Source organism: Felis catus, chromosome D4 (genome assembly GCF_018350175.1).
Source record: "Felis catus isolate Fca126 chromosome D4, F.catus_Fca126_mat1.0, whole genome shotgun sequence".
NCBI classification, from domain to species: Eukaryota; Metazoa; Chordata; class Mammalia; order Carnivora; family Felidae; genus Felis; species Felis catus.
In genome coordinates, this window is record NC_058380.1 from 66074920 (window position 1) to 66093111 (window position 18192).

At 34.9% G+C, this 18192-nt stretch overlaps 2 protein-coding genes across 8 annotated transcripts in view; one reads left to right on the plus strand and one right to left on the minus strand.

Annotated features, from left to right (window-relative positions):
- The window catches only part of LOC101080836 (olfactory receptor 13C9), a 238118-nt gene that overhangs the window by 159511 nt on the left and 60415 nt on the right, over window positions 1-18192 (minus strand). The gene's annotated exons all lie outside the window — the stretch shown is intronic.
- On the plus strand, window positions 9729-11190 carry LOC101101260 (olfactory receptor 13D1). The gene has a single exon (XM_003995715.5). The coding sequence runs from the start codon at window positions 10079-10081 to the stop codon at window positions 11021-11023; it is 945 nt and encodes a 314-aa protein (XP_003995764.3). The 5' UTR covers window positions 9729-10078; the 3' UTR covers window positions 11024-11190.

Consider the following 18192-nt stretch of genomic DNA (forward strand, 5'->3'; position numbering starts at 1 on the left):
CTTAATGGTAGTATTTAGTGGATAAATAAGCATTCATTTTAAAATTCTTTCAATCCTCCTTTATGCTTAAAAATTTTCATAATAAAAAGTTGGAAAATTTTTACATGAAACTTATCAGGGGTATAACTCTTGAACAAATGAAATAATGCAGACTCTTATTAAGCCAAGGGTAGAGAATAAATGAAATGTGATGTCCTTATAAATTACCTTAAATTTCATTTAAGAAAAAGTAATACTATTTCAAAAGGCAAAACTTGTCAGCAGGTTATTTACAACTCCTACAAGAAAGAAATTTAAAATAAATTTTAATGGTCCCATTAAATTTAATTTTCTATATGATCTGTAGTCAGAGTTTTAATTGTTATTCCTGGGAAATGGGTACAAGGAAAGGACAGGGAAGAAATATATCAGAAATTTATAAAAATCAGAATCAAAGATAATGAGAAAAAAAGAAAACAGCAAACATCTTTGGCAGGATGTTTTGTCTGCATGATTCTTTCTCCTGTTTTTAGCTATTTCTGAGGGACTACTGGCTCACCAGGGCATGTCAGATTATAAAGACCTTTAAAAAAGGAACTGGGTTCTACCCAATTATTAGTTATTTATTCTTTTATTCAATAATTCAATTAATTATTCTTTAATTCACCTTCCTCCATACCCTTAAGTTCATGAAAAGGTTTTTGAAATGGCATTCCTCTATTTCAAAGTTTCTCAGTCTTGACGTTATTAATATTTTGAGCTGTATAATTCCTCATTGTGGGAAGCTGTCCTGTACAATATAGGATGTTTAGTAGTATCCCTTGTCTCTACACTAGATGCTAGTAGTACTGCCCTCTCTGCTCCCTACCTTCTCAAATGTGACAACCAATGTCTCCAGATTCTACCACAAGTCCCAAAGGAGCAAAATCACCACAGTTGCTTTTTCTATACATCTCTGCTATACATCCACATGAAAAATTGCCTCAAATTTGTAACACTACTAAACAAGTAAATTCTTAAAAAAAAAAAAAACAAGTTGTATAAACATTCATATTTCCCAGAGCCATCTCTTATCTGAAATTTTAATAAATATTAAGATGTTCAACTTCAACTCAATCTAAGCTATAAGCTGGCTGAAAAATGAAGTTTTCTTTTCCTATGCTACTGATATTTTCATACCAGATGTGGGAGGAATAGTGACTATAAAAGTCAGAAGTTAAAAGTTACAGACATCATAATACTAGTTGCATTTTAATAAAGATACAATTGAGTATATATGCTAAAATCAAAAGACTGCTTTTAAAACGGAATGAAACTTTGGTTAATATAATGAAGGCTATTGGTATTAGTGATGAAAGGATTATTAAATATGAATTTTATGCCTCTGATCCAAAGGTTTAAATTTCAAAGCATTATTTTTTCTTTGGAGTATTCCATACAGTATACAGTATATCTCAAATTCTAAAACATATAACAAGTATATTTAATCTATATTTAACAAATGTATCATAATTTTTTAAATAAGGCAAATAACTTTCTAAAATCAATACTTGAGGAATGTATATACAGTTCTATTTAAGGAAATCCTAAGGGTAAATTAGTGCCCAATGAGGAACCATGGATATTAGTCAAGAATGGCATGATGCCATTTCTATGAGAATATTTATTGTTATTTAAAAATAATGAAAAACAGATTTCTCTTAATGGAATGTGTATTTCATCAATGAGAATAAAGACCCAAAGAAATGGAATGATATCTTCAAACTGTTCATGGAAAATAACTAAAAACCTATTATTCTACACCAAACTAAACTATCTTTCAGGAGAGAAGGCAAAATAAAGACACTTTTAGAAAAAGGCTAACATTTTATCACACATAGCACCCCATAAAGAAAAAACTGTATTCAATTGAAAGGTATGAAATGAAAAAACAAAACAAAAACAAAGTAAACAAAGAAATTGGTAAACATGCAGGTAAATCCAAATTGTCACTAGATTTTTTTTAAAAAAGCAACAATTCGGGGAACTTAAATACAAAGTAAAAATGACATTTTAAATATCAACAACATGGAAGATAAAGTCAAGAGTTAAAAATCAAAGATAAACATTTTAAAGTCCTTGTACTATTCAGAGGGAATGCAGAGATATCAAGTAGAGACTATGTTAAACAAGCATCATTAAAAAAATAAGGGAACTCATAAAAACGATAGAAATAAGATACAGAATTTTCGAATCTGTTAAGAGAATAAAAGAGCAAAGAAAGTTTCATCAATTCAACAGAAGTCATGAAAGTTGTTCAAAAAAACATATTTAAAGCAGAGATTTAAAAAATACCAAATGAGGATAAAAGAATCAAAAGCATAAATATTCACATTAAATGTTATAAAGGCACCAGTTGGAACATATCAATTGATATTGTGCAGAATTACATTAACCTATTTTCCTTTTTAAAAAAATTTTTTTTCAACGTTTATTTATTTTTGGGACAGAGAGAGACAGAGCATGAACGGGAGAGGGGCAGAGAGAGAGGGAGACACAGAATCGGAAACAGGCTCCAGGCTCTGAGCCATCAGCCCAGAGCCCGACGCGGGGCTCGAACTCACGGACCGCAAGATCGTGACCTGGCTGAAGTCGGACGCTTAACCGACTGCGCCACCCAGGCGCCCCTCATTAACCTATTTTCTAATGCTAAAATTCACCTTTTGTCCCAGCAGTAAATTCAGCCAACCCAGTTATATTCTATTTACAAGATAAATTCCTAAAATGTAACACAGAAAGTTGGAAAGTATTGTGATGGAAAAATAGGTACCACATAAACACTAACCCAAAGAAAGCCGCTGTTTGGATTAAACTAGGCTAGAAGGACTTGAAGCAAAAAACATTACTAGGGAATTTATCAGAAAGAAAAAATAGTCCTGAACTTTATCCATCTTACCACACAGCTTCAATATAAACACTATGAATAATACCAGAATTACAAGAAAAAGACAAATCTACAATAAAAAGGGGAGAATTCAATATCTGTCTTAAGCTTTTAAGTGAACCAATAAGATATACACACACACACTTATATGAAAGTTTGCATTAACACATGAGAGGATATTTTCAAATCCAAATGAAATATATAAAAACTAATACAACATTAGGAAAGGAAGCAAGTCTCAGTAAATACCAAAGAATAATATTCTAATCTCAACTCTGGCCACAATACAAAAAACATTAGAGATAAATATTAAAAACATAACCACTCCCAAAATGTTTTTTTAATCTGAAAATTAGAAAACGTACTATTAAATGATTAACAGGCTAAAAATAGATTGATAAAAACCCCAAAATATTTTTAATTCCTAAATATTTAAAACTAAATGATAATAAAATTATAGTAAAATATCAAATTATTGAAGGACATAAAAGGAAACCCAAGTAAATTGTGAAGCTCTATTTTGCTCATGTTAGGAAATTTAAAAATAAATATATTCATTTTCCCCAATTTTTAAAAATTCAGTATCATTCCAAACAAAATAAAATAGGATTTTTTTTACATTTGTCACATTGATCCTAAAATTCATGGAAGAGTAAAGAGCCAAGAATAGCCAAAACTGTGCTGTAGAATAAGAAATGCACATTCACTATATCAGATACCAAGGCTGATCATAAAGCTATAGTACATCAGATAGTGTGGTATTGATTCAGGTAAAGACAAGTATATCAAAGGAACAGAGGTGAAAATCAAGAAATACCATAGGTATATATAGAAGTTTATTATATCCAAAATGAACTGACATTTGATATAAAGTAGCATTATTTATCAGGGAGAAAATGGATGAACTATCAAATAAATGGTACCTGGGTACTGAATTAATTGTACTGAAAAAAAGATTAAAACTCTACCTCCACACTGTGTCCAAAATAAATTTGAGACATATTAAATATCTAAATGCAAAAAAAAAAAATCTACAACTATAAAACATCCAGAAAAAAATGAAACATGTGCTATAAAATTGAAGTACAATTGATTGTTCCTCTTTTAAAATTATGTGTTCCATTCTCTTATATCATGGTGTAATTATTATAGATGAGCTAGTCTCCTTGCTAAGTTGAGTGTTCTCCTAACTAAAGCCTATACAATTGTGGTGATGCTTGGAAGAAAATAAATGTAGACAGAATTAAAACCCTAACCTGGCTTTCACAAAGAATAAACAATCCTCCAAGATTGTCATTACCTTCAGAGCTGTGCAAAAAAAAAAAAAAAAGGAAAATTGCCAAGAATCTAACAAAAAACAATTTCATTTTCACTTGTTTCATGTGCCCCCCCATCCATTTACCAGGTAAAAAAATATTATGATGTCCATTAAAAATGTCCAATAAAATGAGAAAATACATACATTAATTTTAAACAGCAAGTTATAAAACAGGAAATGAAATGTGTTCTCACATTTTCACTGTATGTCATATATGCATAAAAGTAATCAAAATACCAATAGTTTTCTCCAAAATTGTGCACTTATCTTATCCATTAGGCTTTTCTTAATTTCCCAAACTTCCCACAATGAATAGGTATCATTTCTATAATCAGGGGGAAAAAATTAACTAAGAGAAGAAAATTTCTTTGTAAGGTACAATTTAGGTCTTTGGCACATTATTTCTAATGTATCTAAAAGTTATTATCTTCAGCAAGATTTAAAAGTTCAACTTTAAATCACTTCTGGGATTACAGAGTCTCTTAGAAGAAAACAGAGGAGAATTTAAATTGGCTACCACAGCCACCGGTGTGCCCTCTGGAAATGTTTAGGGCCTAGAGGTTAGAGTACCTCTGTGGCAGACTGACTTACTACCGACACAAATTAATAACATGAATTTCCATTGCAGACAAAAGCTTTATTTTTGATCTGACCCCTTACCACTATTAGCAATCATCTGGAACTGTGGGATACTTCTCTGTGGGTTCTAAGGGCAGGACTATAGCCCTAAGAGAAGACAGCTAAGATTCTATCTAATCTAAATAGGAATAGCAGCAGCAACTTCTGTGTGTAGACAGAAAATAGTGAAACACTGGAGAAAGGGAATGCTGACTAGAGAGATCCATGCTTGTATCTAAAAATGGCTTCCTCGTTTTGAAGACTGTAGACCTATAAACCACACTATCTACTGTGAATGGAGAATCTGAGGATCCTACACTGATGATTAAATGAGGTAGACGTAAGCAGAGTTGGAAAGAGTTTTTTTCAGAAAAGAGAGAAAACATGGGAGTTGGGAATTCTGAACCATTTATTTTATTTGAAAAGTTTTTTAATAAAACAGTGAAAATCTTGGGAAATGAGATACTGTTGGGGGAAGAAAATATCTTGGATACTTATAACATCACTTTAGCTGTTTTTACTCACCATGGAAAAATTTTTTTAAACGGCAGCCTAAGAGTTCAGATTAAACTAACATGTATTGTGCACTCCCTCTGTACTGAGACCTTCTAAGTATTTTATGTTAATTCTCACAAAAACTCTACAAAGTAATGTTACCTCATTTTATATCATGTGTATGTTAAGTTTCTTGCTCAAGGTCTGTGCAACTATTAAGCCACAGAGTCAAGACTGAACTCTAGGCCTCCTGACTCTAAGACAACTGTTCTTACAATTAAAGTACTATTTTGGGGGGGGCGCCTGGGTGGCTCAGTAGGTTGAGTGATCGACTTCAGCTCAGGTCATGATTTTGTGGTCTGTGACTTTGAGCCCCGCTGTCAGCTGTGCTGACAGCTCAGAGACTGGAGCCTGCTTCAGATTCTGTGTCTCCCTCTCTCTCTGCCCCTCCCCCGCTCATGCTCTTCTCTCTCTCTCTGTCAAAAATAAACATTAAAAAAATAGTAAATAAAATAAAATATAGTACTTTCCATAAAGATAACTTACTAGCAATAAGAACAAAAGAGTATAAAAGGACTTGGTGCATGGTAGGCTCCCATGGCACAAGCCTAGAAATTATTAGATAGCATGTTCTAATCAATCCCAGAAGTGAGTCTACGGGTCAGACAAGGGCTCCTACAAAATAAGAGCTTAAAGCTTCAAGCTGTGCTACCAGTGACAGAGAATTGTATTTGGTACCCACACAGTAATGTTAGTAGAAAAAAAAAAAAACTCAGGATAATTCTCAAGACCATACTGAAAGTGGAGAAGAGGACCTATTTCTAACTCACCCAGTATTGCTTATTATCAACACCTTTCAGAGCTCTTGAAGGTCATTTATTTGAGCAAGCATTTGGGATCTCCTATCAGAGATGTTGTACTATACAGAACAAAGGTGCTTCATAAACAGTAGGAAAAACTGGATACAGGATACAGATGTAATATTTAGTGCTGAAATTTTCTTCTGAAGGAAATCTTCCATACTATGTGCCATACTATGCTTCAAAAAGTTCCTTGAGTTAAAATCAGGGAGCATAGGTAAGTACTTGAGCTTTACAAACTACTCTTCTCTTCTATTGGTAAACATGGGGAGAAAAAAGGTGAATGCTTCACAATCCATAATCCTCAAGCAGAGTTTCCTTTCTTTCCATAGGTGATGCCCAATGGGGACATATCTAATGAGCAGACCTTTGGAATAGGATGAACAAAACCTGGAGAACAAGAAACTGAAATTCTACCACTTCAGGGCAGAAAGAAAAAAGCATAGGTAACAGAAGTTCCTGATGTTTTCTTATGCTCCTTCCTACCCACCAGGTATCTCCTCCTTTTCTTGTGATTCTGTTGGATTCTTTATACTGCATCCTTTCTGCACTACTAAGCTTGGTCACATTTAAATGGTTAGTTATAGAATCCTTTTGCAAACTTAAGTCAATATGTCTGTTGATGGTGGGTGTATGAGATTGAACTTGGAACACTAAAGGGCATTAAATTAGTCTCTGTAACATAAAGCCCCTGTCCAATTTCCTGTCCATTGACTATTTTATTTCCTACTTGAGTTTCAAAGAAAACTGGGGCAAAATCTCTGGATGTATGAGGAACTATTCCCTTCTAAGAAAAATTTGAAGTATTATTTCTGATATATATACCCATAAAACATAGGTTAAGAATTCTTTGGAAAAGATAGAGAAAATTATTAATGCCCCAATTCCCATATTCCAGAAGAAACCAGTTAAAATTGTGTGTGTGTGTATGTATGTATATATATATATATATATATACATATATATATATATATATATATGTATATATATATATATATACATACATATAGCCATTTGTATTATTAAGGAAATTATTTTTCTTCATGTAATATTATATCATGAGCACTGTCCCTTACCCTTAACTCTTCTTCAAGACTATAATTTGCACTGGTGATATTACATGTGCCATTATGTACTCTCATGTGTATACAATAACCACAACATACTAGAATGGCAGCATCCTAGATGAAAAAAATTGTAACATCTACTAAAGCATGATTGAATTGATATATGATATTACATGCAATGCCATTTATTTTTTTCTATTCTATTGTTGGATGGGGGGGATGTCAAGTAATAATAATAATAATGCATCTTTGAATGACTTTTAGGAAAATATCTCCAGAGTCTCACCATTTGAAATTATGTTGACCGATGGTTTAAGAAAGATAATCTTTATCATCTTAGTGATTTATCCCCCTAGGTCTAGACTACTAAGAGGTTTTATCAAGAATCAATGTTATGTTCTATCATTGCTTTAGGCATCTACTTAGATGACAATATTCTATTTTTCAATTTCCAAGCATTAATTTACAATTTCATGCTTTAATAAAAATAAATGTCATCATTTTAGTATGTAGCTTGGATACACTTTTTATGATGTTTAAGTATGTTCCTTCTATCCCCACTTTCTTGAGGGTTTTTATTAAGAAAGGATGCTGAATTTTGTCAAATGCTTTTTCTGCATCTATTGACAGGTTCTTACCCTTTCTTTTATTAATGTGATGTATCACATTGATTGATTTGCAAATGTTGAACCAGCCCTGCAGTCCAGGAATGAATCCCACTTGATCATGGTAAATAATTCTTTTTATATGCTACTGAATTCAATTTGCTAATATCTTGAGAATTTTTGCATCCATGTTTATCAGGAACAATGGCCTGTAATTCTCCTTTTTTGCTGGGTCTCTGGTTTGGGAATCAAAGTAATACTGGCTTCGCAGAATGAGTCTGGATGTTTTCCTTCCATTTCTATTTTTTGGAACAGCTTGAGAAGGATAGGTATTAACTCTGATTTAAATGTCTGGTAGAATTCTCCAGGGAAGCCATCTAGTCCAGGACTCTTATTTGTTGGGAGATTTTTGATAACTGATTCAAATTCTTCACTAGTTATGGGTCTGTTCAAATTTTCTATTTCTTCCCGTTTGAGTTTTGGTAGTGTGTGGGTGTTCAGGAATTTGCCCATTTCTTCCAGGTTGTCCAGTTTGTTGGCATATAATTTTTCATAGCATTCCCTGATAATTGCCAATATTTCTGAGGGATTGGTGGTAATAAATCCATTTTCATTTGTGATTTTATACATTTGGGCCCTTTCTCTTTTCTTTTTGAGAAGCCTGGATTTACCAATTTTGTTTATTTTTTCAAAAAACCAACTGTTAGTTTCATTAATCTGTTCTGTTACTTGGGGGGGTGGGGAGGATTCTATATTGTTTATTTCTGCTCAGATCTTTACTATTTCTCTCCCTCTGCTGGGTTTGGGGTTTCTTTGCTGTTCTGCTTCTAGTTCCTTTAGGTGTGCTGTTAGATTTTGTACTTGGGATTTTTCTTGTTTCTTTAGACAGGCCTGGAATGCAATGTATTTTCCTCTTAGGACTGCCTTTGCTGCATCCCAAAAGGTTTGGACTGTTGTGTTTTCATTTTCATTTGTTTCCATATATTTTTTTAATTTCTTCTTTAATTGCCTGGTTGACCCATTCATTCTTTAGTAGAATGTTCTTTAACCTCCATGTATTTGGAGGTTTTCCAAACTTTTTCCTGTGGTTGATTTCAAGCTTCATAGCACTGTGATCTGAAAGTATGCATGGTATGATCTCAATTCGTTTATATTTATTGAGGGCTGTTTTGTGAGTTTGGATACACTTTTTATTCTTTACATATGCAATCATAATTGAGATTGACCATAGTTTTACTCTGACAGTTTTGGATAAAAAGGCAATTTTAGTTTGATAAAATAATTTGCAAAGTGTTCCATAACTTTTTCACATTGGAACATATTATACAGCACATTATTTGTTTCTTAAAAGCATAAAATAACTATCATAAGTATTCTGTATCCAGTGTCAATTTTGAAAGTCTAGTACTCACAATGAGATCCCTATTACGCATCACAGTAAATGTGGCATAGAATGTGTTGAATAAATGAGTGAGTGAAGAATACTAGCAGAATGGAAAGCACCGGGTTCAGTGACAACAAATAATCAGGACCCTACTTAGACTAGGAGGTTAGAAACTTTTGCTAGAAAGATAATATCTAAGTTGGGAGAAGCCCTTTCAGCTTAATAAAACAGCATATACAAATGCATGAAGAAGAAAGAGGATATGTAGTCTTTCATGAAAGTAAAAGAAATTTAATATGGCCATTTCATAGCATTGAGGGTATCAGTAGTGGCTTCAGAATTTCTACATTAGAGGGACTTAGGGGTGACAGTTTGGTTGACGAAGGTACTAGAGAACTTTCCATGAAGTTGTGTTGCATACCAAACACATTGCTTTTCCTTAGACTGTATTTCTCTGTTGGATGTCGTTTGTGGCAAGGCTAATGAAGATTACTGTGAAGCAAATCTACCCAATAATCCTTCCTTGACACCATCAGTGGGGAGAAATAGCAGAAGTGGATTAAGATAGGCTTTGTGTGACGGATTGTTTTTGGTAAAGTTACTGGCTTTGCTTTCTCTTATTCACCCTGGATTAGAAAATATCTTCCCTCATGTGGGACCTTTTCTGAACAGAAAGACAGCTATTCCTCTTTCATAACTTTTTCCTCAACACCCCCACCCAAGGATAAAACAAAACAATGGAAGTTAAAGTGATTTGATAAATCTATACCATAAATTTAAATTTCCCTGAGTCTTGTCCTTTTCTAAGCCTTGAATGTGACACGGATACATGAAGATGGGGAATGATTCAACCGTGACCAAATTCTTTCTGGTGGGACTTTCCAAATACCCAGAGCTCCAGCTTTTTCTGTTTGTGCTCTGCCTCATCATGTATGTGATAATTCTGCTGGGAAATAGCCTCCTCATTGTCATCAGCACATTTGATTCTCGCCTCCACACCCCCATGTACTTCTTCCTTGGGAACCTCTCATTCTTGGACATCTGCTACACATCATCATCCATTCCCCCGATGCTTGTCATATTTAAGTCTGAGAGAAAATCTATCTCCTTCATTGGCTGTGCTCTGCAGATGGTTGTCTCCCTTGGGTTGGGCTCCACTGAGTGTATCCTCCTGGCTGTGATGGCCTATGATAGGTATGTGGCCATCTGCAACCCACTGAGGTACCCCATCATCATGAACAGGGTGCTTTATGTGCACATGGCTGCTTGGTCCTGGATCATAGGCTGCCTAAACTCCTTAGTGCAAACAGTCCTGACAATGGTATTGCCTTTCTGTGGGAATAATGTCATTGATCATATTACCTGTGAGATCCTGGCTCTTCTTAAACTCATATGTTCAGATATCTCCATCAATGTGCTTATCATGACAGTGGCAAATATTGTTTTACTGGTGATTCCTCTGCTGTTAATTCTCATTTCCTATGTTTTTATCCTCTCTTCCATCCTGAGAATTAATTCTGCTGAAGGGAGAAAGAAAGCTTTTTCTACCTGTTCTGCCCACCTGACTGTGGTTATCCTGTTCTATGGTTCAGCCCTCTTTATGTACATGAAGCCCAAGTCAAAGGACACAAACACTTCTGATGAGATCATTGGACTGTCTTATGGAGTGGTAACTCCAATGTTGAATCCCATCATCTACAGCTTGAGGAATAAAGAGGTGAAAGAGGCTGTGAAGAAAGTCTTGAGCAGACACCTGCATCTATGGAAAATATAAGAGGTCTTGAGGCATGTGATACCCTCCATGTTGAGACCGGATCAGATCTTTTGTGTTCACAGAGGAAGTCAGAGAACCCAGTATCAAGAGAACTTATCTCCTAGTAAGTCCAAATATAGGACTTATATTCTTTTCAACACAGAAGTCTCATGTAACCCTTCTGAATAATGTCTAGTCTGCAGTTTCTAGTTGTATGTAGCTCTGCCATTTGGTTCCATACAGGGCACATGGCTTTTCCTCAAGATAAATCTCCCTCTTCTCTGCTTTCTTCTCTCTCTTCCATGTTTTTATCTCTCTTCTCTTCCCCATTTCCTCCTTCTTTTCCTTTCCCCTTCTCCATCTGTTTTGTTACTCTACTTTCCTTCTGTTTTCCTGGTCTCCTTTCTCAGTTTAAACTGAACATCTATTGTTTTGTTGTCTAGTATCCCCTCTTCTGGTAAAAGAATGTACCTTTTCTTTTGAAATTCAACAGTGCCTCCCTCTGAGTCCATGTGTGCTGGAGGGGGCTGATCTCTGAAAACAGTGGTACCATTGGAAACAAAGGGCTAGGCAATTAAAGCAAATCCCTCTGGTTACAGTGATTCATTCATTCAGTATAGGAGATGAGTTCTGCCAGGCTAATCAAACTCAACCCAAGAATGCTGTCTCAGACTAAGAAAAGAGGCACTCTTACTGCTAAGGTTTTTAAACTGATAAAGTGTAAGCCTGGAGCCAATCTTTATCAATAAGTTCAGGGAGCCTATCTGAGAGGCAAAGAGGTGTTGACAGAAGGAGGAAGAGTGTGTGTGATCCTGCTATTTTAACTCCTTGATCCAGCTGTATCTAAAGTCAGTTCACAAAAATTCTTTTTAGTTACATGAATCAATAAATTACCTTTTTATAAAAAACTTATGAGTTGGATTTCCATCACTTAACAATTATATAGTCCCAACTAAAATATTTCTTTGTACCCACTTCTCCACTTATATTTTTGAGGTTAAATACATGAGAATATATTACCTAAGTGGCCCCAAGTTCTCCAGCCTTCAGGGGCTCTCCTTCCTTTAACAACTAAGTAATCTAATTTCTATTTTGTGTGCCTACAGACATTCCAGTCACCTCCCCAATTATTTCTGAGGACTATTTCCATTTTCTTAGTTTCTGGTTTTGATTTTATGCCAGACTATTCTAAACTTTTCTAGGGGTACCTTGGTGGCTCAGTTTGTTGGGTGTCCAACCTTGGCTCAAGTCATGATCTCACAGTTCATGATTTCAAGCCCTGTATCGGGCTTGCTGCTGTCAACAAAGAGCCCGCTTTTGATCCTCTGTGCCCTCTCTCTCTCTCTCTATCTCTCTCTCTGCCCCTCCTCTACTTGCACTCTCTCAAAAACAAATAAACATTAAAAAAATAAATAAAATAAATTTTTCTATCATTCTTCCCTGGTAATCTTATATGTCTCTGTGTCAAGCTCTCAACAGTATATTTTGCCCACAAAGAATAAACATAAGTCTCCTAAATATCCACATTCAAAAGACCACAATGTTTAACACCTTTATTTAGGCTTGAATATAACAAAAAAGGGACTAATATCACTAAGGAAAATAAATCAGTATTAAATACTACTGTTCTTGGTATCTACTAGCCATCCCTGTTTACATGGGCCCTCTAATGTCCATTTTCCTCTTTAGCTTCTGTCCTGATACAACATTGACAGTGTCTATTCATTTCCTTCTTCCATAAGAATCAGCACCTCTCTCAATAAAAATGAATGGATACCTAACTCAAAGCACTCCTCAGCATGGTCTTGCTCAAAATGGAGTGTGAGCTTCCAAAAGCAGACTGCAGCTTCCACTCTTAGAGCTATAGTAAATAATTTCAGGAAGTTTTTAAAAACCAGTGCTTCCTCACCAGCAATAATTTAGAAACACTAAAGTCCAATAAACAAGCACCTTGAGTGATATGTTCTGTCTGTGAAAATATACCAATATACTATCTCTTTTTTTTATTTTATTTAATGTTTATTTATTTTTGAGAGACAGAGTATGAGTACGGGAGGGGCAGAGAGAGGAAGACACAGAATCTGAAGCAGGCTCCAGGCTTTGAGCTGTCAGCACAGAGCCTGACACGGGGCTTGAACTCATGAACCATGAGATCATGCCTTGTGCTGAAGTTGGATATCACCCAGGCACCCCAGACACTTTCAATAAAAAGCCAAAGAAGGAAAGAATTCAACCCATTACCTGCCTTATTATTAGTATTAGAAGCTTATTATAGCCCTTACGGAACTGGAATCCATATAGTACATTCTTTACAAAGAAACAGAATCCAACAATCAAAAGTACTCTTAACATCCCCTCTTCGAGTTTGTTTTTATGATTTTTTAAATTTTTTTAACATGCTCATTTATTTTTGAGAGAGAGAGAGAAAAAAACAGAATGCAAGTGGGGGAAGGACAGAGAGAGAGAGGGAGACACAGAATTTGAAGCCGGATCCAGGCTCTGAGCTGTCAGCACAGAGCCCAACACTGGGCTCAAACTCACTGACTGTGAGATCATGAACTGAGCTGAAGTCTGATGCTTGACTGACTGAGCCACCCAGATGCACCCCACCCCCATTTGAGTTTCTTAAAAACCTGCAATACCACAGCAAAATCTCCATTTGCATTACAGCCCACAACTGCTCTGGAGTATCTCCTTCTCTCATTTCCCAATATCCAGTCTTCCTGCTGTTTTCTGTCTTTCCCCCCATCTCACCCTTCCTTGATCACAATAGCCTCTTTCAAGTAAGATGGAGTCTCTCTTCCAAGGGCAAGGGGTTTGGAGAAATGATGGGTTTTGTAAGAAGAAACCGGGGTCTAAGTTTTGTGGAAACCATTGTTAAAATTCTCAAGAATTTTTGTACTACTTATGTCACCTCTTATTTTCATCACATTTCACAAACATCACTTTTTCTCCACTTCATCAGCTTCTCCAGGAAGAAACTGTTTCTTCCCCTTCCTCTTCCATTTTTAAATGCACATCTATTAAACTTCTTGTTACAGTGTATTTTATTTATTTGATGTGACACAGTTAAAAAATAAAACAAAACAAAACAAAACAAATCCAGGGCTACTACAAACTCCCAATTCTCCAATTTACTAAGATTACAAATTGTATCAGAGTCTCCACTTGTCCTGACATAAAATGTAGACTTCAGTCCCTAAATAGTGGAAGGTTTTATGAGTATTGAATAAGAAAAAAAAAAAAGCCTTATTCAGTGCTTGGCTAATACCATGCAGTGAGTAAGAGACACACTCCCCTTAGCCTTTCCCATACATGTCTGTCTCTTCTAATAGACTTTGGGTTCCCTGAGGGCAAGATACAAGTAATATTTATTTTAGGGCCTTGGTGACTAGAGGAAGAGGCATTTATTTGACATTTATAGATTCATGAACGAATGAATGTGTGATCACCATCTTATGATGAAAGTGAACAAGCTGATTTGCCATTGCCTAGCTAATCCTCATGACTGCTGCCTCTGCATCTTTGCTGATGCCATTCTCTCCATCTAAAATTGCCCTCATTTTAACCTATCTATAAAAATTCAAAGACAAAAAAGTCTCCTCTGACTGAAAGCCTTTTATTATCATGCTAACAAGACTCCACTTCTTCTTCCACCAAGTTAAATTCCTATAGCAATCTACTTAAACTTTGGGGTATTTATCATGCGGAGATGTATTCCCTCTGATTATGTACACAATATACTGGTTGTTTTATTGAAAGGTGAGTGGGGCGCCTGGGTGGCGCAGTCGGTTAAGCGTCCGACTTCAGCCAGGTCACGATCTCGCGGTCCGTGAGTTCGAGCCCCGCGTCAGGCTCTGGGCTGATGGCTCAGAGCCTGGAGCCTGTTTCCGATTCTGTGTCTCCCTCTCTCTCTGCCCCTCCCCCGTTCATGCTCTGTCTCTCTCTGTCCCAAAAATAAATAAACGTTGAAAAAAAAAATTGAAAGGTGATTAAAAGCAGAACCTGTGAATTATTTGTCTTAATAATCCTACAAATATTAACAGAGTGGTCTTTAATCAATAGATTAAGTACTTTGGAATTTGCTTTTTGCATAAAGTCTATTAGTTTTTAAAACAATTTTCTTTTCATACAATACAGGCAGTATGACTGTTACATGTGATACATACAGACAGCTAGCAATAATCCTGGTTAAAATAATATTCCCTCTGTCATGTATGGTTTTGTTCATTTTAGGCATCAGAAGTTTGACTGTAACACATCAAGCAAAGTCTATGTAACTGTTATACATACATATAATCTCTTACTTAGTTTATTGAGCTTATAGCTTGACAATGACAAAAATTAAAGGATACTGATTTATAGAACAGTGACTCCTGTATATGTCCTGAGATATAATACAATAGGAATTTCTTTCCAAAACAGAAACCTTGACTTTCCCGATCCCCAAACTATTTCTCTTCATCTTCTCCATCTCAGGCACAAGCAATGCCATACACCCACATACAATTCACCACCAAATCCTACCAACTCTATAAAATTTACTCTGAATCTGACCAAATCTATTGTTAGCACTCTAGTTCAAACTACCATCATCTCACCTAAGATACTATGGCTTTCCAAATCACATCCCTGTTCTACTTTTGTTCTCCTACAATCTATTCTCTGCACAGCAGCCTGAGTGTTATTTTTAGAAAAGTACATACTGAAGTTCTAAAACAGATAAAAATTAATCAGTGGTATTTTTAAAATCAGAACAGTGGCCGTCTGTGTGGTCAGGGGATTAAAGCAAGTATCTACTGGGTCAGGGCATGAGGGAACTTTTCCTATGCCTTGATAGGAATTTGAGTGACATAGGCGTGCATTTGTTAAAACTATGAATATTATGTTAAGATTTGTGATTTTAATGTATGTAAATTTTAAATTAAGAGAGAACTGTGAACAAATATAGTTGTAAACTCTAGCTAATGATACACGTGCTGAAGTATTTAGAGAAAAGGGTAGGTGTCTTCAGTTTATTTTGAAATACACCCAAAAATGAAATGGATTTAATGGAGGAATAGACAGATAAATAGACACATAGATATAAGCAAATCTAATGAAATGTTGGTGGTAAAATCTAGTTAGTAAATGTATGATGTTCAAAGTAAAATTATTTCAGTTTTGCTTTGTTTGAAATTTTTCATAATTCAATGTTCGAAAAAATTATACAAAGTCTGTCAGAATATAGCTGTTGAGTAAATGTATCAATGAATGAGGGAAGGGTAGAAACTGGATAAAAAAAATACTGTCATTATAAATTCCCTTAAAATTAATTTAGGGAAAATTTCCACTACTTTAAAAAGGCAAAACTTTTTAACAGGTTACTTACAACTATTCCAAGAGAGAAATTAAAAATAAATTTTAATGGTCTCTGTGAAATTTAATTTCCTATACTGAAGTCTTGTCAGGATTTCAGTTGCTATTCCTGGGGGATGGATGTAAGGAGAAAGAAAAAGAAAGGAAAGAAAAAATATATATCAGAAGATTTACCAGAATCAACCTCTAAGGTAATTAGGAAAAAGCAAACAGCAAACAGCAAACAGCAAACATTTTGGGCATGATGTGGTATTGCCATATTCCTTCATGTGTTTTTGGCTATTTCTTAGGGGACTACTAATTCCCCAGGAATGTCAGATTACATAGACCTTAGCAAAAGAAATTTAGTTCTTTCTACACCATTTATTCTGCAATTCCACCTTTTCAATATGATTAAGACCATAAAGTTTTAAATGCCATTCCTATATATTCACATGATAATCACCTATATATCTTATAACATTGCTATTCTTAAAGTGATCAAGTTACATAATCACTCACATTTCCCAGGGCATTTTTTTTTAATTAAGAAGTTGAAGTTCATTCAAACAATGACTATTTCTTTTCTACACTGTTCATATTCATACCACATGTGAGACAAACAATGATTATAAATGTGAGGCACTATATGTTAAAGATAACATACATTAATAGTGGTTGTATTATAATAATGATTCTGGTAACTACTGAATATAAATGTTAATGTGTATGTTGTAATGCATAACATTATTTAATAATGGAAAATGAGACATTACTCGATGTAATAAATGCTATTGGTATTAGTGGTACAAGGACTACTGAAAATAAATGTTATGCTTCTCAACAAATGTTTAAATTTCATAGCATTTTGAAAGATAGTGTAAGTGCACAAGTCAATGACCAAACAAATGAAAGAAACTATTGAAGCAAATCAGTCAGAACAATTATAAGCACTATGTATCATACTGATCTTGGTTCAGTATGAAAGTATGTCTTCATAAAGAAACAAGTGCTTGTGAATTAGTTATCTTTGGGTTTAATGCCCTTAAGTTTTCATACAGCAGATTAAAATTCAGAGACATAAGCCAAAAAAATTGAAAACGTCCAGTGAAAAAGAGACAAATACCAAAATAATTATATAAAGGCACAAGGCAAAATAGATTTTAAGGGAGTACTTATTTCTTAGGTTTAAACTAGCTTAGGAAATTTTACATTTTAAAACTACTTGTCTTACTATAATGGTGAAATCATTAGAAGTCCTAAGAATAACTGTGATGTATAGAGTGTATAAAACACATTATGTTTCAGTAGGTATGACATTATCATTTGCCATAAGTTTCTTCTCTAAGATGTCAAATTAGGAAAACCAAAATGTGCTTCTTTTTCCAGTATAAAAAGGAAAATTATATTCCCAGAATAAGGTTCTCTGTATAGATGCTGCACAAGATATCTTCCTCTCTGTTCTTTTGTTCCTTTGTGTAATAGTTTAGATTTTTACAATATTACTCAGCAGATGCACTTAAAATTCAAAATCTAATACTTATAAAAAGTGGTTTTGAATTTAGTATTTTTTTTTTAATTTTTTTTTTCAACGTTTATTTATTTTTGGGACAGAGAGAGACAGAGCATGAATGGGGGAGGAGCAGAGAGAGAGGGAGACACAGACTCGGAAACAGGCTCCAGGCTCTGAGCCATCAGCCCAGAGCCCGACGCGGGGCTCGAACTCACGGACCGCGAGATCGTGACCTGGCTGAAGTCGGACGCTTAACCGACTGCGCCACCCAGGCGCCCCTTGAATTTAGTATTTTAAAAATGTGTGACATTTACTAGAAAGGAAATCACTTTTAAAATTA

Bases quoted from the DNA above. Each gene is read 5' to 3' on its own strand.
- LOC101101260 (XM_003995715.5), top strand. From the start codon at position 10,079: ATGAAGATGGGGAATGATTCAACCGTGACCAAATTCTTTCTGGTGGGA.